This window comes from Acipenser ruthenus, chromosome 23, assembly GCF_902713425.1.
Source record: "Acipenser ruthenus chromosome 23, fAciRut3.2 maternal haplotype, whole genome shotgun sequence".
Classification (NCBI taxonomy): domain Eukaryota; kingdom Metazoa; phylum Chordata; class Actinopteri; order Acipenseriformes; family Acipenseridae; genus Acipenser; species Acipenser ruthenus.
In genome coordinates this window covers 14,044,571-14,066,138 of record NC_081211.1, presented here as the reverse complement: position 1 = coordinate 14,066,138, position 21,568 = coordinate 14,044,571, and the positions used below count along the sequence as shown (strand labels likewise).

The following is a 21,568-nucleotide window of genomic DNA, read 5'->3' as shown; positions in this document are numbered from 1 at the left end:
GGGACGGGGTGCGCTCCATCACAAATACAATACACACAGGGACGGGGTGCGCTCCATCACAAATACAATACACCATCACAAATACAATACACACAGGGGCGGGATGCGCTCCATCACAAATACAATACACACAGGGGCGGGGTGCGCTCCATCACAAATACAATACACACAGGGGCGGGGTGCGCTCCATCACAAATACAATACACACAGGGACGGGGTGCACCATCACAAATACAATACACACAGGGGCAGGGTGCGCTCCATCACAAATACAATACACACAGGGACGGGGTGCACCATCACAAATACAATACACACAGGGGCAGGGTGCGCTCCATCACAAATACAATACACACAGGGATGGGGTGCGCTCCATCACAAATACAATACACACAGGGACGGGGTGCGCTCCATCACAAATACAATACACACAGGGACGGGGTGCACTCCATCACAAATACAATACACACAGGGACGGGGTGCGCTCCATCACAAATACAATACACACAGGGACGGGATGCGCTCCATCACAAATACAATACACACAGGGACGGGGTGCACTCCATCACAAATACAATACACACAGGGGCAGGGTGCGCTCCATCACAAATACAATACACACAGGGGCAGGGTGCGCTCCATCACAAATACAATACACACAGGGACGGGGTGCACTCCATCACAAATACAATACACACAGGGGCGGGGTGCGCTCCATCACAAATACAATACACACAGGGGCAGGGTGCGCTCCATCACAAATACAATACACACAGGGGCGGGGTGCGCTCCATCACAAATATCGATTACAAAGTACAGATGAACCCGTTTTCTATCACCTCGCTTAATATCATACCCCGTTTATTATCATGATTTTTCCACTCGCCATACACCATAGTTTATATGAAAACATATCTGTCTTAATATCATATCACAAATCCGCTTTTTGTCACGTTTTGTGCAGCCTGTCAAATGATGCTTCGCAGGGCTTTACTAAGTAACTACAGGATATAATTAATATCCAAAGCAACTAACAACCAATAATCATCTCGGTTGATAAACTGACATTTTGTGCAGCCTGTCAACTGCTGCGTGGGCGGTCTTAACTGGATATAGTTCAGTTACAAAACACCAACATGAAACGCCACTTTCCTACATAGACAGGACCGCAATAACATAAAACAAAATTCAAAAGTATCATACGTTTTTATTTTAAATGGTTCATTGCTTTATGACAAATTTAATGAGGAAAATGACACTTTCGTTCTGAGATCAGCTTTAGAACACCAGGAGCGAGAGACGTGACGGCGATACGCAGGCAGTCCTCCAAAGATTCTTGTGTCAGCCTGTTTCGTGCCTCTGTTTTATTGCATTCATTGTGGAATAAGCCTCTTCGCATGTGTAAGTAGATCCAAACATGGAGAGCACAGACAGAGCCAGCTTCTTCATTGTCGCGTAGTTCTCTGGACATATATAGGCGGACCAGAATTCGATTTGCTTTGTTAATAAATTCAGTTTTCAGCAACGACGATGCCTGCAAATCTACTAGTTCTAGTTGCAGAGCTGCTTCGTCGATTCGGGGTTGATTGAAAACAGATCACGGACAAAACCGATTTCGTCCCTGGGAATGCTGAAGTTGTCTTTAAGCTGTGCAATGAAGTCTGTCATAAGCCAGTGACTACATCGTTAGCAGTCATTTTGAGTTACGTTTCACTTACAACATATTGAAATGTTAAACTAAACTAATGTGTCTCTTAATAGATACAACACAGATGCTGTATTATTTATTTGGAGGGTACACATACAGTACATACTATCACAATTGTTACTTGTTTTTTCATTTTTGGTTTGTTTTCAACCAGCCTGACCAGCTTATTTTAAGGGCACATTTTTCTGGGTTGGGGGGGGTTGGGGGGGTTGGGGTTGGGGTTGGGGGGGGGGGGGGGGGGGGGGGGGGTATTGCAAGTGGCCCGCTCTGCAGCTGCCTGCGGGTCATTTGGCACGCCATAAAATTTAATTGCCAACCACTGGTTTAGAGGGATGAGTAATCTGATCACACAGGGTGCCACCTCTTACACCACGATGGTTTCTTCCCTAAACATTATATACAAATCCACATTATTTTACACTTTTTTTGTTGTTGTCCTTTGCTTTTTTCTTCTGTTACCATTAGAATGAAAATACTTGCCAAAACCTCATAAGACATCCAGCCTTTTATCTTCTTCTAACTGAATCAAAGCAAAGCACTGTGCTTTAATGAAGCAGCCCTGTGCTGCAGTGCTTTCATGCAGCTCTGTGCTGGTGATTACGTGGGCGACTTATTATTATTCTTGAGGCTCCTTTGATGCAGATTTGCTGTGCTGAGAAGTGACAGTCACGCTTTCTCGCCCACTTCTTATAAACTAGCGGGGAAATGATTAGATCAGTTAGAAGAAGCCTGGGGGACGAGTAGTTCCACATTCCAATTCTGCTCATTGCCCAAAGGTAGATTGCTTGCAAGGCTGTTTATGTCTGTAGAGACCAGTATAATTCGATTCTTGCAAGAGATAAAGGTACTCCTACTTACTGTGCAACAGAACTGGCTGTAGTGCAGGGGAATGCAGGGTGAGTTAGAGGGGATGGGGGGCCAGGCAAAACACTGACTCTGGAGCTGCTTTCAGGCTCAAGCTGTCATGGTATGCCTTTTATATTTAGCTTTTTAGAAAAAGAATATGTTATACCTGGGAAGGAGATACTTCTTCACACAGAGAGTGGCGAGGGGATGCAATGGATTATGGATTAACTAGTCATGTTGTTGAGGCAGAATCACTTGGATCCTTTAAGACTTGACAAAGTTCTGTTATCAATCAACTACTAGACACTGGATGAGCTTAGATGGGCCGAATGGCCTCCTCTCATTCATACATGTTCTTGTGTTCTTGTGTTTGTGGTGCTGGAGCATGTATTGCTTGTTTTAATCCACATTATCTTGGTAATTCTAAAGAATTCCCCACTTTGAGTAAATGCACACGAACATCCACAATGCCCGACAAGCACCCTCATAAATAGCAGTGCAGTCTGGGGGAGATGTGGTCCTTGTTTTACTCCAGTCGTTCACTCATATGTAGATAGGTTCAGTAAGCCATCGGATTCAAATTCCTTATTCCACAGCACCACAAACAAACCAGCTTTTTAAAAACAAACAAAAATTGCCAAGCCTCGATAGATCACTTTTTTGCCTGGGTCTGTCCTGGGTCTAAGCAAGTACACCAGAATCCTGACCTGAACACCCCTTGCCTGCCCTTCAGTTCTCAAGCAGAGATGGTGCTGAATTATGTGGGTGTTTGTGTTGTGGGGCTGATAAGATGAGATATTGAACAGAAGAGCAGTCACCTCTCAACTGGCGGGAGTGCAGTGCAGGATCCTCTGAGCTGCAGATCCCATGGCACTGGCGGGAGTGGAGTGCAGGATCCCATCAGCTGCAGATCCCATGGCACTGGCGTGAGTGCAGAGCAGGATCCTCTCAGCTGCAGATCCCATGGCACTGGCAGGAGTGCAGTGCAGGATCCTCTCAGCTGCAGATCCCATGGCACTGGCAGGAGTGCAGTGCAGGATCCTCTCAGCTGCAGATCCCATGGCACTGGCAGGAGTGCAGTGCAGGATCCTCTCAGCTGCAGATCCCATGGCACTGGCGGGAGTGCAGTGCAGGATCCTCTGAGCTGCAGATCCCATGGCACTGGCGGGAGTGCAGTGCAGGATCATCTCAGCTGCAGATGCCATGGATGAAAAACAGAGAATGAGATCCAGAAAGTTGCTACATTGTTTTTCACAAACAACTGTGACTAGAGAGTGTGCCTTTGCAAAATGTGTACATTCTGTGTTAAAAAAAAATAGTAGAAATCCTTTTTATTATATTTGTTCTATTTTTCTGTATAAGGGCCCTTCATGTATTCACTGTTTTGAGTTAGAGAAATAATAAGTGAGCACTGGACTGTAACATCACTCTGCTATAATATTTTTTTTTTATTATAAATGACAGATTATCTCTGACTTATTAACAAAAGAAAGGAAAAATACAATAGTCAGTTGGCTTAATTTCACATTTAAATGGGTTGGTTCTAACTTTTCTCTGGTAAACGCAATGGCAAAAATGTGTCCTGGTTTTAATGAAAGATTTTCATGTGGGAGTTCATTGCATGGGGACATGCGACTGCTCTTAATGATGGCACTGCACTGACTGGGACTCTTGCTCGGTGCTGAATGTGATACATATGGCAATTATCCTAATTTGAGAAAGATCTATTTTTTTACAAAGACACAAATGTACCTCTGAGAACCTCCTGCTGGAGAAATGATCTGGGGTGGAACAAGATGATATGTGTTAACTGTATCTATAACTATTACACACTCAGAGTCTGTGACAATAGAACAAGACAGTCCGTGCTCACTGTATCTATAACTATTACACACTCAATAGAGCTACATTTAGAAACTTCAAAAATGACAAACATTTTGACTAGATTGAAGACATTGAGAAAGAATTCTGATAACATTTGACATTGAATGTACAGGTGAACTCCACTGATAACGGACTCCAGGGGCAATGGAAATCAGTACTTTATAAACGAAGTACGTAGTAAACACAATTAAAAATTCTGTGTGTAACTGCGAACTTAAGTACCTTAAATATAAACATTACAAGAAAGCTTAACATGCCCCTGTTGGCTGTACAATGTAACAAGTAGTACCATTTTATGAATGTATATTTTTGATAAATGTAATTCAAATTGAATACATTATTTGTTTAAACTGTACAGCGACTGTGCCAACAAAAACGTAGAGCAATAAAAGTAAACAGCAACTGTTTTCCTGCCTGACAACACAAATGCCGTCATAACTGTCATTTACTGTCCTGGGTGTACCGCAAAAACTACATATTAAACACAAAAGAGCTGCCTGTGGAACAGGAAAACTGTACCAATTACCAATTAGAAGGTTCAGGATTGTATCCTGGTGGGGGCATTAGAAGGTTCAGGACTGTATCCTGGGGGGGGGGGGGGGGGGTGTTAGAAGGTTCAGGACTGTATCCTGGGGGGGGGGGTGTTAGAAGGTTCAACACTGTATCCTGGGGGGGTGTTAGAAGGTTCAGGACAGTATCCTGGGGGGGTGTTAGAAGGTTCAGCACTGTATCCTGGGGGGGTGTTAGAAGGTTCAGGACTGTATCCTGGGGGGGGTGTTAGAAGGTTCAGGACTGTATCCTGGGGGGGTGTTAGAAGGTTCAGGACTGTATCCTGGGGGGGTGTTAGAAGGTTCAGGACAGTATCCTGGGGGGGTGTTAGAAGGTTCAGGACTGTATCCTGGGGGGGTGTTAGAAGGTTCAGCACTGTATCCTGGGGCGGGTGTTAGAAGGTTCAGGACAGTATCCTGGGGGGGTGTTAGAAGGTTCAGCACTGTATCCTGGGGGGGTGTTAGAAGGTTCAGGACTGTATCCTGGGGGGGTGTTAGAAGGTTCAGGACTGTATCCTGGGGGGGTGTTAGAAGGTTCAGGACTGTATCCTGGGGGGGTGTTAGAAGGTTCAGCACTGTATCCTGGGGGGGTGTTAGAAGGTTCAGGACAGTATCCTGGGGGGGTGTTAGAAGGTTCAGGACTGTATCCTGGGGGGGTGTTAGAAGGTTCAGGACTGTATCCTGGGGGGTGTTAGAAGGTTCAGGACAGTATCCTGGGGGGGTGTTAGAAGGTTCAGCACTGTATCCTGGGGCGGGTGTTAGAAGGTTCAGGACAGTATCCTGGGGGGGTGTTAGAAGGTTCAGGACTGTATCCTGGGGGGGGTGTTAGAAGGTTCAGGACAGTATCCTGGGGGGGTGTTAGAAGGTTCAGGACTGTATCCTGGGGGGGTGTTAGAAGGTTCAGGACTGTATCCTGGGGGGGGTGTTAGAAGGTTCAGCACTGTATCCTGGGGGGGTGTTAGAAGGTTCAGCACTGTATCCTGGGGCGGGTGTTAGAAGGTTCAGGACTGTATCCTGGGGGGGGGGTGTTAGAAGGTTCAGGACAGTATCCTGGGGGGGTGTTAGAAGGTTCAGGACTGTATCCTGGGGGGGGTGTTAGAAGGTTCAGCACTGTATCCTGGGGGGTGTTAGAAGGTTCAGGACTGTATCCTGGGGGGGTGTTAGAAGGTTCAGGACTGTATCCTGGGGGGGGTGTTAGAAGGTTCAGGACTGTATCCTGGGGGGGGGTGTTAGAAGGTTCAGGACTGTATCCTGGGGGGGTGTTAGAAGGTTCAGGACTGTATCCTGGGGGGGGTGTTAGAAGGTTCAGGACTGTATCCTGGGGGGGTGTTAGAAGGTTCAGGACTGTATCCTGGGGGGGTGTTAGAAGGTTCAGGACTGTATCCTGGGGGGGTGTTAGAAGGTCCAGGACTGTATCCTGGGGGAGAGGGGGGGGTGTTAGAAGGTTCAGGACAGTATCCTGGGGGGGTGTTACAAGGTTCAGGACAGTATCCTGGGGGGGTGCGTTAGAAGTTCTGGGTTTATTTATTTATTTATTTTTTAATTACAGTGCACATCTTAACCTAGATTATACCGTATAACAGGCAGATACTTTATTTGGGCTTTACTGGCTATTTTGATTGGATACCACCAATCAGAGGGTTGCATACAGTACTTGTAGCGATCCTGCCCTCTGGCAGACTGGTATACAGAACAGATTAAAGAAGCGCTAGACAAGAGAAATAATGTGTCAGATATCAAAGTGGTTATGCGACTGGCAGTGACAAAGCCAATTCACTTGAAAACAATAAAAGTAGAGCGGATATTTCCATCAATGGATTTAAAAAATGTGGAATTGATGATGCGATCAGAAACCTAGAGGCAGTGTAAACTGCCTGCTACTCTAGTAGGACTGTTCTTTTTTATGTTAAGCATTTATTTAAACTACTATTAATGCAGGCATTGTGCAGGTATCGCAAAGTCCAGAAACAAAACAAAACGTTAAAACATTTTGCACCGTATAAAACTGAGCTGATTTTGCCAGTGCTTGCTAGTCTATTAACCAGTTTGAAATGATTTCGAAGCAAATAAAAGCATTTTCGTTTCTGCTTTATTGTTAAAGATTTCACACGTGGCAATACTGCCCTACAATTACTGCATGGTAGTACTGTGATCGTTCCACTGTGTTGTTGTGAACCATAGTTTTAAAACTGAGAGACAGCAAATGCTTATCATAAAAGTTTATTGGTTGTTAAAATTAAGGGCCATATAAGAGTGATAAATACTGTAACTGATAAGAAGGCCTTCTTTGTTGTTCTCCATGTTGCTGCAGTTACATTGTAGGTGCTATAATGAGTTACTGTCAATGAGATACAGTTTGAGCAGACATACAGTATTTAATTAAGTAAACATTTATTTAAATGTTTTTGGAATTAAAAGTATAAATGCAAAACTGTGACTTTTTTGTGAAAGTGCTGTGAAAAAAATCCCCCAACGTAGCAAATCTGCCGAATTTAATACCAGCCCAAAATTTTTGATATTATTATTTATTTCTTAACAGACACCCTTATCCAGGGAGACTTACAATTGTTACAAGATACCACATTATTTTTACATGTAATTACCCATTTATACAGTTGGGTTTTTACTGGAGCAATCTAGGTAAAGTACCTTGCTCAAGGGTACAGCAGCAGTGTCCCCCACCTGGGATTGAACCCACAACCCTCCGGTCAAGAGTCCAAAGCCCTAACCACTATTCCACATTGCTGCTATAGGAGGCAGTGTGGTCCAGTGGTAAAGTCCAGGGCTTGTAACCAGAAGGTCACCTGTTCAAATCCCACCTCTGTCACTGACTGACTCACTGTGTAATCGTAAGCAAGTCATTTAACCTCCTTGCGCTCAATAACTAAACTCAATATCCTATTGTAAGTGACTCTGAATATAATGCACAGTTCACAGTCCACCTCTGTAAAATGCTTTGTGATGGTGGTCAACTATGAAAGGCGCTATATAAAAATAAAGATATTATTATATTAACTTAAAACAAATCTTTCTGCTGACACCTCCAGGCATGTCAAAGTTTGTAGATGGTGCTGTGCATCTGACTGGTGCCTTTTAAGCTTGCATATTTTTGGATGAAGTCAAGTATCACAGACAAGAGGAAGGGGGAGCAGCCCAAAACGTTTTAGAATCACTGCTCTAGAGTACCTGCGGTCATCGAATTCGCAAAAACTGTGGAGTAGACAGGGCGAGAAGTAAGCAGTAAGTTGTTTTTAAAATCCAAACTACCACTTGCGAATCCAAGCTCATGTACACGCATATAAACTTTGTACACAAAATGTAATGTAATAGTGCACTGCACAAGAAATGAACACACAAACAACCCTCTGGAGCGTTAATAATTGTATTCATTTTTTTACATTTCCTTAGCCTACAGCCATTGTATTGTGGTTTGTTCTTTTTTCTGCTATGTACTGTACAGTGCTTTGTGATACTTTTGTATAAAAAGTGCTATATAAATGCAATAAATAAAATAACATAAATAAATATAGCACATGGTACAGATGATCAGTGAAGCTGTTGCACAGTCATCTTTGTTGATGTTGAGTTAATTAGCTCTAGACGTGTTTGATTCATTTAATACATCAGGATGTGCTGGATAGATGTTTTAGAGTTAGTTTGGTTAAAAACGTTTAGCTCTTTTAATGAATACATTCATTAAATACATTCATTAAAACGAAATGGGCAGACCAGACCACAGCAGCATAATGTTGGGAATAGGTACAATCAACATTGCCAGACAAAATGAGGTTGAGGACAGAGCTGTATTGTTTTCAATGAAGTTTTAAGAAGTGGTCTGTGGATTTTGCCATAGTGGGTGAACAGATCAGTTATTACACCGGTAAAAAAAAAAGATTGTTTGCACTGCTGGGGTATTTTGCATGTGTTTATGAAACAGCAGGTACAATACCAGTCTCACCCCCCAGTGACTCGACTTGAGTCCCAGTTGTTGTGACTCGATTACAACACTGCCCCCCACAGTGCAGTGATCCCGACTCCTCCCACACTGCAGGAACCCGTCTCCTCCCCTGCACTGCAGTGATCCAGACTCCTCCCCCTGCACTGCAGTGATCCAGACTCCTCCCCCACACTGCAGTGATCCTGACTCCTCTCCCACATTGCAGTGATCCTGACTCCTCCCCCTGCACTGCAGTGAGTGGGTGCTTGTACTGTGCAGCTAATGAGATGAGATATTAAATCAGGGAACAGTCGCCTCTCAGCTGCAGGAGATCCCAAGGCAGTTGGTGAAATGCTGGAATGCGCTTATTGTTTTCTGACTGGTAACTTATTCGTTGCTGAGCAACCCGCAATTACTGCCCAAAAGAAAAAGATGTGTTACAGCCTAAATGATTACAAACTTCACAGAGATTGTAATAAAGTGCCTGAAGCTTCCAGGTCATTTCTGTAACCCGCAGGCTATGATTTAGATACTATCCAAAAAGACAGGCACTGTTTGCAGGGTTACATAAACACTGGTGACTAGGGGTAGCGCTGAACAGTCAATCTGTAGAAAAGAAAAGTGACAGTCGACTGGTAGTCCACTAATTGTGTGTTACTTGACTGATAATTGTGAAGTACATGGTTTTATGTGGACGGAAGTTAAGCTGCGGTTGCAATCCATTACTTTTAAATGACACACAGTCAGGAGAGAGAGCAAGTTCTCAGATGTGCCAGGGGATTCCACAGGGAGCGCTGCACCGCAGGCTATGGCACTCCCAGGGTCAGGGAGGGTCAGAAGCAGGCACTGTTCACCCTGTTACAGTGGACCCTGCTGACCATGCGCCCTGTGAGGATATAGACCTGTTTATGGAAGTACCTCTTCACACCCACACTGACTAAACAGCCATTTTTAAAGGGTAGATTTCAATTTAAAAAATGTGACCTGTTTTTAAATTATCAAAAGGCTAGAAAAAGTCTAACAAATGTTGTGTGAGCTGTTTTGAATCAATGAAGAGGCCAGGTTTTAAATCACTGGGTCTTGGTTACTCTTCATTGACTTCCAAACAGCGTGAATAAGGTTTTAGCCGTGGTATTGGCTTGGTGGCCCCACTGGAAGTGATGCATTTATTTTTTAGCCTGAGCACTTCTTCCTGGTCTAAATGAACTGAGATATTTTCAATATAATTGCAGAGCAGAGTGTGCTGATGGAATGAGAATGAATGGCGTGCCTTGTGCTGTACTTTACAAAGCCAGCCGTTAGAACAGTTGAGTTCCTTTTGCAGTTTCTGATATTTACCTTAGGTGAGTCCAGGTATCCTGCTAAGCAAGGACGTTTCCTCGTGCTAATTCAGGAATGACAAATGCCTCTTCGATACAGCGCTCTCCTGTGTTTTTGTATAATTGTGTCTTTGATTCTTGCTGCACATGTAACTATATTGTATATAGCTTAATATCAATGTATCAAACGACACAACAATACTAATTTAGATTTAACTTGTAAAGGACGCAAGAACAAAACATCCAAGAAAATATGAACCATGAAATAAGGATTGTGACAGGGAGAGAAAACCCCTCACATGCAAATCGTGCTTATTTTGGTATAGACCCATTTAAAACACATTGAAAACTGAAATAGAGCAATCAAGCCCCCATCTTACTCCATTCCATCCACATTCTCACATAGAAACATAAGTATTTTAAATCAAACCCAAACTTAACCATTTGCTGGGTCCACTTAATATATAACCCTATCGAACATTTGTACGAAAAGTCAACAGATATGACAATAAAGATGATAATGTTGATGATGTAGCTGGTGGAATTAAACACATTTATACTGCATGTGGCAGTCTGGCTCGCAGCAGTGGTGGATGACGTCACGGACCAGGAAGTAACTGACACCAAAACAGTGGATGGGCGGGTGAAGCTGAACGCAATTGCGTTCAGTGTATTTAATAAACAAACAAATGATTTTAACCAAACACAAAACAAAAGGGCACGAGGGCCAAACGAATAAACAAACAAACAAGTAAGTGTTGTGCTGGATAATCCAGCACGTTTTAGCAATTGTTTTTAAATGTTGCTCGGTCTCTCCGCTCCCCGTACTCTCCTCTGTACACCCAACCTCAAGTGCAGAGAGCTGCAGGTTTATATACTCTGGCCGAGGGATTAACTAGTTGGTAATTATCTTATTATCCCTCGGCCAGAGTCTGCACGCGTTTGGTAAGGATGCATGACTGTCAGCTAGTTAAATAATCAGTAGCTGATCAGCCATGCTTCCTCACGGGGTTTTTAAATATAAAATAATAAAAGACGCGGCGCTTTTACCCGCGCCGCAAACAAAAATACAAATAATAATACATAGAGGCGGGACACTCCGCCACACATGCCCCCCCTTGTGCGCAGCACACATGGCCTTTTCGGCCACCTCCCCCCTCAGTCTCAATGTCCTGGAAGAGGGGGAAGCAAGTTGCTTCTGGGGGGTGGCCATGGTGGAATTTCTGGCACCCCCCAATTCTTCGTGGCCGGCAGCTCCCTCTTCCGGGGCTCCCTCCACACTCTATCCTGCCGCGAAAGTGCGGCTGGGGGAGCTGGTCTCCTGACCTTCCCCCTCCTCTTCAAGGCCAGCAGTTCCCCTCCGTGGGGCTCCGACCACATGATCTCCGGCCGCAAAAGTGCGGCTGGGGGAGCTGGTCTCCTGACCTTCCCCCTCCTCTTCACGGCCAGCAGTTCCCCTCCGTGGGGCTCTGACCACACAATCTCCTGCCGCGAAAGTGCGGCTGGGGAAGCTGGTCTCCTGACCTCCCCCCCCCCTTCTTCAAGGCCGGCAGTTCCCCTCCGTGGGGCTCCGACCACATGATCTCCGGCCGCAAAAGTGCGGCTGGGGGAGCTGGTCTCCTGACCTCCCCCCCTTTCTTCATGGCCGGCAACTCCCCTCCGTGGGGCTCCGACCACAGTGTAGTGACCCCAGGCGAAGCAGGATCCCTGGCGACCCCAGGCGACGGCAGCGGACCCTCGGGAGGCGACGGCAGCGGACCCTCGGGAGGCGACGACAGCGGCAGCGGACCCTCGGGAGGCGACGGCAGCGGCAGCGGACCCTCGGGAGGCGACGACAGCGGCAGCAGACCCTCGGGAGGCGACGGCAGCGGCAGCGGACCCTCTGGAGGCGACGGCAGCGGCAGCGGACCCTCGGGAGGCGACGGCAGCAGCGGACCCTCGGGAGGTGAACTCGGGAGGGGAGCCCCTTGCCATGGAGGCGGCAGCGGGAGCTCCACTTCTCCCTCGTTCCCTGTAGCTGGTGGCTCTCCAGGCGATGTGGAGCAACAGGCAGCCCCAGGCGATGCGAGGCAGGCATCCCTGGGTGGTGCGAGGCAGGGCAGGAGCAGTCCTTCCCATGACGGTGGATGTGGAACCAGCAGGTATTCACCCTCTGCTGGTGGAGGTGGGAGGGGAAAGCAGTCCTCCCACAGCGGTTGAGGCGGAACCAGCAGGCATTCACCCTCTGCTGGTGGAGGTGGGAGAGGCAAGCAGTCCTCCCATGGTGGTTGAGGCAGAACCAGCAGGTATTCACCCTCTGCTGGTGGAGGAGGGAGGGGCAAGCAGTCCTCCCACGGCGGTGGAGGCGGAACCAGCAGGCATTCACCCTCTGCTGGTGGAGGTGGCAGAGGCAGCTCTTGCTGCTCTGCTCCTAGTGATGGTGGAGACAGAGGCAGCTCCTGCTGCTCTGCTCCTGACGGTGGTGGTGGAGACAGAGGCAGCTCCTGCTGCTCTGCTCCTAGTGGAGGAAGCGGTGGAGGTGGCGGAGGCAGAGGCAACTCCTGCTGCTCTGCTCCTAGTGACGGAAGCGGTGGAGGTGGGAGCAGCGTGTAGTCTCCTGACGTTGCAGGGGACTGGTGCGGCTCTGCCTCTCTTGCAGGGGACTGTGGTGGAGGCAGTGGCGATGGGGCGGATGCTGGCCACTCAGAGGGAGGCTGTGGTGGTGCTGGCTCCCTCTGCTGTGGCGGCTGGGCTGGTGTGTGCCGTGCTCCCTTCAGCAGCATAAATAGAGGCTGCTGGGGAACACCAGCATCCTGCCCTTCTCCCCCCCAGAAAAATTCAGGGGGTTGAGCCTGTAACTCCTCCCCTTCTGGCTCTTGGGACTGCAGCTTGGGTCCTAGGGCTGTGGAAGCCCCGACTTCCCTCTCTTCGGGCCGTGGATGTTACCGACTCCTCCCTTTTGGGCTGTGGACGCACCGGCTCCTCCCTTTTGGGCTGTGGACGCACCGACTCCCCCCTCTTGGGCTTAGGACGTTCGGGCTCCTCCCACTCAGGCGTAGGACGTTCGGGCTCCTCCCACTCAGGCGCAGGACGTTCGGGCTCCTCCCACTCAGGCGCAGGACGTGCGGGCTCCTCATCCCCTGGCTCCTGCTCTGGGCAGTCCTCGTCCTCATGCCCATAGGCAATGCACATGGTGCACCACCTTGGCTCCCTCTGCTTCCTTCTCCTAACCTTCCTCATTTGGGCTGGTTCCTCCCCTTTGAGGCAGGTGAGGCAGGTTTCCTGATCCACCTGCGGCGATGGTATGGCCTTCAGGTGGATCCACTCCTCTGCAGTCTCCACCTCACCTCGATCAAAGGCCTGCACAAAGAGGGGGTCTTCATATGGGCACACCTCAGGGAGGTGCCCATACTCCAGGCAGGCGAGGCACAATGTAGCCCCTCCTTCCTTTAACTCCCTCGCATGCCGCCTCTCCATGTAGGCGTCCACTTTATCCATTTTTTTTTTTTTTTTTCAAACACAAAAAAACACTATTTGAAAAAACGAACACAAAAAACAAAACAGTGGATGGGCGGGTGAAGCTGAACGCAATTGCGTTCAGCGCATTTAATAAACAAACAAATGATTTTAACCAAACACAAAACAAAAGGGCACGAGGGCCAAACGAATAAACAAACAAACAAGTAAGTGTTGTGCTGGATAATCCAGCACGTTTTAGCAATTGTTTTTAAATGTTGCTCGGTCTCTCCGCTCCCCGTACTCTCCTCTGTACACCCAACCTCAAGTGCAGAGAGCTGCAGGTTTATATACTCTGGCCGAGGGATTAACTAGTTGGTAATGATCTTATTATCCCTCGGCCAGAGTCTGCACGCGTTTGGTAAGGATGCATGACTGTCAGCTAGTTAAATAATCAGTAGCTGATCAGCCATGCATCCTCACGGGGTTTTTAAATATAAAATAATAAAAGACGCGGCGCTTTTACCCGCGCCGCAAACAAAAATACAAATAATAATACATAGAGGCGGGACACTCCGCCACACTCCAGAATATGGGAATGAATGCAAACAAGTACCAGTACAAAAAATAGGTTAACACAATAAATAAAGAACCTGTTTACAAGTGAGGAGTCTTCACCCCATCACACTCTGCATTATCACAGCCTGTCAGCACTCTATTTACAAGTGAGGGGTCTTCACCTCATCACACTCTTATACCTGCATTATTCACGGCCTGTCACCATAAGTGGGGTTAATATAGAGTTTAAGAGTGTCTGCATTAGACCATTAAAAGAGATAGACACTACTACTATTCAAGACAGTCTCCTTCATTAAACACTGGAGTTGCAAAGTCTGAGATGACTTTCATCCATTCCACATCTTAGCAACTGCAAAAAGTGGCTGCATACAGCAAGCATGTTCTCATTGCAACAGGAATGATTTCAGGGCTGCACACAGCAAGCATGTTCTCATTGCAACAGGAATGATTTCAGGGCTGCACACAGCAAGCATGTTCTCATTGCAACAGGAATGATTTCAGGGCTGCACACAGCAAGCATGTTCTCATTGCAACAGGAATGATTTCAGGGCAGCAAGCATGTTCTCATTGCAACAGGAATGATTTCAGGGCTGCACACAGCAAGCATGTTTTCATTGCGACAGGAATGATTTCAAGACTGCATGCCTGAGTGGATTTATATAACAGGTTGGTGTATGGCTGTGTAAAACAGTTTGCCATCTAGTGGAACAATAGGCGAATTACATAAACTGAAAAATGACAGTACAGTATTTCCAAATATTTTTCAAGATGTGGCCCAAAATCACAGGGAGGTGTGGTAAAGCAAATTTTAAAACATGTACACAGTTTAAGCATAGTATGACTTAGAAGGAGCTCCATGTGACATTCCTGGATTTGGCTAATGCATATGGTTCAGTGCCACATGAACTTCTTTGGGCAGCATTTGATTTTTTCAGTGTACCAATGACAATAACAAATTCAGTGAAAGCCTACTTTGGAGATTTGCAATTTAGTTTTTCAACTTCAGAATTCAGCACTACATCGCAATGCCTAGAAGTTGGAATAATGGCAGCATGCACCATTTCTCCACTGGCTTCACTGGAAGTAATCATTAGGGCATCAAAATGAGTAGTGGGAGGAGAGCGCTTGGCTTCTGGAATGCGACTACCACCAATTCGAGCAAACATGGATGACATGACAACCATGACTACAACAGTAGCCTGCACTAATCGGTTATTGGGCAAATTAACCAATAACATTGAATGGGCATGAATGCAATTGAAGCCCACTAAATCAAGGAGCATCTCTATAATTAAAGGTAAAGTAATAGATAAAACGTTCTTCATTAATGGTGAGGCAATACCAACAGTGTCTCAGAAGCCAGTGAAGAGTCTTGGGAGATGGTACGACAGGGATCTAAAGGACACAGTTCGTGTGGGAGAAGTTAGACAACAAGCAGTGGAAGGGTTGAAGAGCATAGACAGCAGTGCTTTACCAGGCAATCTAAAACTCTGGTGCTTTCAGTTTGGTCTACTGCCGAGGTTGCTGTGGCCACTGACTGTGTACGAGGTTTCTTTGACAACAGTAGAGAAGCTGGAAGCTTTAATCAGTTCATACATCAGGAAATGGTTGGGAGTTCCACGCTGCCTCAGCAGAGTGGGACTTTATGGTAAAGGAATACTGCAACTACCAGTCTCTGCTCTAACCGAGGAGTTTAAGTGCGCCAAGGTCAGACTGGAAATGACATTAGTAGAGTCATGCGACAAATGCGTAAGGGAGGCAGCACCTGTGTTGAAAACTGGAAGAAAGTGGGTGGCAAAGAAAGCTGTGGAAGATGCAAAGGCTGCCCTTCGAATAAGTGATATCATGGGGCAAGTTCAGCATGGAAGAGGGGGTCTTGGTCTCAGTTCAGCTCTTCCTACATGACACAAGGCAGCCCCAGCTCAAAGGAGGAAGCTAGTAGTCAACGAGGTGCAAAAGCAGGAGGAGAGGATGAGGTGCGTAAAGGCCGTTTCCCAGGCCAAGCAGGGAGAATGGATGAGATGGGAGAGTGTGGAACAACGCAAGATTGGCTGGCAAGACCTATGGTCAATGGAACAGAGCAGGATCAGTTTCCTCATCAGGTCAACATATGATGTTCTCCCATCACCACAGAACCTAAACCTCTGGGTAGGAGAGGATCCCTCATGTCCTTTGTGTTCATCACCTGCAACATTAAGGCACATTTTGACAGGATGTAAGGTGGCTCTTAGCCAAGGACGGTTTACTTGGCGCCATGACCAGGTGCTGCGATGTTTGGCCTTAGCATTGGAAGACAAGCGTAACATGACCAATAAGTTGCCAACTGTTCCATCAAAACATTACACACAAAAGACAACATTCCTCCGCCCAGGAGAGCAACCACCAAGAAAAGGTGTTAAAACCAATCCTCGCCTTGTTCACTTGGTAGAGTTAACAGTGCCGTGGGAGGATGCTGTAGATGAGGCGTATGAGAGAAAGAAACTGCGGTATGCTCAACTAGCCACTGAAGCGGAACAGCGAGGATGGAGAGTCCGGGTTTACCAAGTGGAAGTGGGTTGTCGAGGATTTGTGGCACACTCTACAACCCGGTTTCTCAAAGACGTCGGATTCAGTGGCCAAGCGTTGCGTCGCACAGTGAAGAACTTATCTGAAGCAGCAGAGAGGAGCAGCAACTTGCTGTGGTTGAGACGGAAAGATTCTGGCTGGGGATCTCAAGCACAATAGAAAGAAAGAAACGCTGATGTACAGGTAAGTAAGCTGGGCTGAGTTGAGTGGGGGACGGAGGGGGGTGATGCTGGGACGCCGGAATCACCGTCGAGCCCTCTTGAGGTGTCGTGGGCTAGTTGACGAAACACTGAGGATGGATGGTGCCCACTTGAAGACCCCAGAGATGTACCCTACTTAGCTCAATCCAGACGGTTGTAATGCTGATGCGCTGGGGAGGCCACACTGTGGTTGATCCCCGGAGCCAGCATCGCAGCCGTTGTGTGTGCTGATGCGCCAGGGAGGCAAAATAAGCTGATCCCTGGAGCCAGCATTACACTTCAGCCATTAACACCAGACAGAAGGATATCTACATCATCATATGGAAGGAAACGTAAATGGATGGAGACACATATGGATCACATTAGTTTACTGTAAAGCTACGTCTTAGTTGGTGCTTATCTTGGCGAGAGCCAAGTTCAAATCAGCATGAAGTTTTAACATCTGCTCTTGTGTAATGGAAATCATGACCATTGGAAAAGCATGGGCAAAACTGCAAAGTGACTGTGGAAATGTAAACACATTGTTATCTAAACAAAACATGACAGTAAGTGTGGACATGGTCCAGGAATTGAAACTAAATCAGTCATGACAAACTCTCAAAAGGAAAACCCTTACTCTGGTAACAAAGCAAATGATACTTTTTTTAAAGGGGCTAACACAACCTAATGAGGATGTGTTGTGTTGTGAACGGTTAGGAGTTGTTGAGAGGATGTGTTAGGTGTTGTGAAGGGTTAGGGGTTGTTGAAAGGATGTGTTAGGTGTTGGGTTAGAGGTTGTTGAGAGGATGTGTTAGGTGTTGTGAAGGGTTAGGGGTTGTTGAGAGGATGTGTTCGGTGTTGTGAAGGGTTAGGGGTTGTTGAGAGGATGCGTTCGGTGTTGTGAAGGGTTAGGGGTTGTTGAGAGGATGTGTTAGGTGTTGTGAAGGGTTAGGTTTTTTGAGAGGATGTGTTAGGTGTTGGGTTAGGGGTTGTTGAGAGGATGTGTTAGGTGTTGGGTTAGAGGTTGTTGAGAGGATGTGTTCGGTGTTGTGAAGGGTTAGGGGTTGTTGAGAGGATGTGTTAGGTGTTGTGAAGGGTTAGGGTTGTTGAGAGGATGTGTTAGGTGTTGTGAAGGGTTAGGGGTTGTTGAGAGGATGTGTTAGGTGTTGTGAAGAGTTAGGGGTTGTTGAGAGGATGTGTTCGGTGTTGTGAAGGGTTAGGGGTTGTTGAGAGGATGTGTTAGGTGTTGTGAAGAGTTAGGGGTTGTTGAGAGGATGTGTTAGGTGTTGTGAAGGGTTAGGGGTTGTTGAGAGGATGTGTTAGGTGTTGTGAAGAGTTAGGGGTTGTTGAGAGGACGCGTTCGGTGTTGTGAAGGGTTAGGGGTTGTTGAGAGGATGTGTTGACTTCATCAGGATTTTAGACAAAGATTTGTCTACTTGACGATTGAGGGTGTTTACCTGTAAACCACAGCTGGATTTAGACCATTTTACAGCACAGGGGGATCACTGGGCCAGGGTTATCCAGGGATTACTCATGTTGCTGTAAAATGCTCTAAACTCTCCAGCTGTGGCTTATAAAGGTAAAGGCTGATCAGACTGACGCCTTCTTATCATCACTTATCATATTGCTTATATTGCTTGAAGTCTTTAACATCTTCAGAGGAGTTGACATAGGTCTCCCTAATCAATTCCTTAAGTACAGGACAGAAACCAGGACCAGGGGACACATTTGGAAATGAAGTAGAGACAGAGGGTAGGAGACAGTTCTTCACACACATAGAGTGGTGAGGCTATGGAATGGGCTGCCTACCTAGTCATGTTGTTGCAGCTCAATCACTTGGATTTTTGCAGACCCAACTTCACAACGTTTTGAGATTAAACAGCTGCTAGAACCGGACGAGCATTGATGGGTCGGTTGACCGCCTCTCGTTTGTAAATATTCTTATTTTTTTGTGTGTCATTATGTTTTGAATTTCAATGCAATGCAATATTTGGCTGACACAAAGTGCTTCATTGCTTTAATAAATACTGCCACACTGCAATAGTGACGATCACCTGACAAGAGAGCAAATTACAAAATGGAATGACTGTCAAACATTGTTTATCAACTGTTTTAATGAGATTATACCAGTACAACTAAATTCAAATTCACTAAATGTATTTCAGGAAGGGGCTGACTGAAATGCAGTGCATTCTGGAGCCTGTAGTTCCTAGTAAAGGGCAATCAAAATTAGTCTAAAAGGTATAAGTGATGAAAAAACTATAAATATATTTGAGTCAGCGCCATACCCAGTGGAAGATGTGCATGTCATTTCACGAGTCATAACTCTATACTGTTGTCCAGGCCAGCAATACAAAGTATATTTCTAAATGACTACAGCATCCAGAGACACTTCTCTCAATGTCAAATAAAAAGATGAGCTTCGCTTGGTCACAATGCGGAACTAAATGATGTATTCATAAAGTGAAATACAGATCGTTGTATTAATGTCACTGTTTGCTGTTATTTCAAACACACACATGTGGGGATTTAGCAGCAAATAATACCCAATTTACACCAAGTGCAGAGTCTTACTGATTCCTGTTTCTAATGTTTGTTTTCAGCTGCAGTATTGAAGTATGAAAACAATGTCATGAATATTCGACAGTTCAACTGCTCCCCTCATCCCTACTGGCTTCCAAACTTCATGGATGTCTTTACTTGGTCCTTGCCATTTGTTGGGGAAAAAAGTACGTGGATCTGAACTTTCAATTCCTAAAGTGTTCAAAATAATTCCCCAGGACCACTGTGGTTGCTTGTTGCCTGCTCCACCCCACTCACACGCCTTGCTCACTAAACATCATGTATCTCTACTTTAAAGTGGTTCATTCCTCGCCATGGAAATCTATTCAGGTGTGCAGTTTTGAAAGAAAGCAAACACGTTCATCTTAAATGATGCTTTCAAGTTACAATGCTTCATTAAACAGATTGAATAATTTGAATTGCTGCGGCAGCGATTCAATCCTGAAAGCATCATAACAACATTGATTCAAGTGGGATTTCTTGAAATTTGATAGGGTAAAAATAATGATCAAATAGTATTGTACATTCCAGATAACTTTACACTCACCCGCATGCCTTTCATTTAACCTCGGGGTCCGCTTTCCATTTAATTCTTATTTCTGCCTGCTTCACACAGTCCCGCCCAATCAGAAAATAAAGCAAATCAGCATGCTGCACAGGTCTGATTTGATGGACAGGTATGTGCTTTTGGTAACTAGTAAGTAAAACAGTTTGCTTCATTTATTGACAGTTCACACTCCCTTCATATGTCAATTGAAATCAATGTGTTGGTGGTTTAGAGAGAGGAGTTGACAGAGGCTGCACACCCAAGCCTGGCCGGTGTTACAGTAATTGTAGGGCTAGGTGGCATTCCTAATGCTAACACACTTTCATTCCCTTGCAGTTACAGAGATGCTGGTGAATGTGTTAAGTATCTGCTCCGATGATGAGCTCATGAACGACGGTGATGAAATCTTTGATGGTAAGAACCCTCAAAGGGGGGGTAATATTGAACAGTTCTTTTGATTTAGTCATCGTAATGAAACATCCAATCAGAGTAGAAGTTCATAATGTATTTAAAGACTGTTTTAAAAGTCTTTATTAATGATTGTTTTATTTGTTTTTATTTTCAGTTATTGAGACACTAATTTATATGACATATTATCAGGTGATAAACTGAGTAATGTTTGCTTGGATTCAGATGTGGGTCATTGTTTACTGTTTACTATTTTAAAGAAAGTCAATTCAGTCTTAGGCCTATAGATTAACATGTGTCTTCTTGGTAATATTACAAATCTGTATGTAACATAATTTGGGTTTAAAATAGAAATATATATATTATTGGGGCATAATGGAGGCTCATCTAAGACACTGATCATTTCAGAAGTGTTATGCCATGAGCTATTTGTTATTAGAAAAAGCATATTACGTATGTTGTTGTTTTTATATTAGAGAGCTGCTTTTCTACTTAAGATTTTGTTAGAATTGATTTTATCTTTCATTGGACTCAAATTCAAAAGTCATATTGATATGAAAATCTATCCTAACATTTATCAATAGTACATACAATTCAAAATGTATATTGATATAAAACTATCCTAACATTTATCAATTGATATAAAACCTCACAACACTGCCCATTACACTCCTCCCCCTTTAACCTGTCAACACTGCCCATTACACTCCTCCCCCTTTAACCTCACAACACTGCCCATTACACTCCTCCCCCTTTAACATTTCAACACTGCCCATTACACTCCTCCCCTTTAACATTTCAACACTGCCCATTACACTCCTCCCCCTTTAACCTCTCAACACTGCCCATTACACCCCTCCCCCTTTAACCTCACAACACTGCCCATTACACTCCTCCCCCTTTAACCTCAACACTGCCCATTACACTCCTCCCCCTTTAACATTTCAACACTGCCCATTACACTCCTCCCCCTTTAACCTCACAACACTGCCCATTACACTCCTCCCCCTTTAACAATTCAACACTGCCCATTACACTCCTCCCCCTTTAA

General features: G+C 45.5%; 1 protein-coding gene across 3 annotated transcripts in view; it reads left to right on the top strand.

Annotated features, from left to right (window-relative positions):
• Nucleotides 1-21,568, top strand: part of LOC117413365 (protein phosphatase 3 catalytic subunit alpha-like) — a 164,258-nt gene that overhangs the window by 133,679 nt on the left and 9,011 nt on the right. For all 3 annotated transcript variants that reach the window (XM_058996652.1, XM_058996651.1, XM_058996653.1), the window contains exons 9-10: nt 19,604-19,729; nt 20,446-20,523. In XM_058996652.1, the coding sequence (XP_058852635.1) occupies nt 19,604-19,729; nt 20,446-20,523 (204 nt within the window). The remainder of the gene's footprint in view (nt 1-19,603; nt 19,730-20,445; nt 20,524-21,568) is intronic.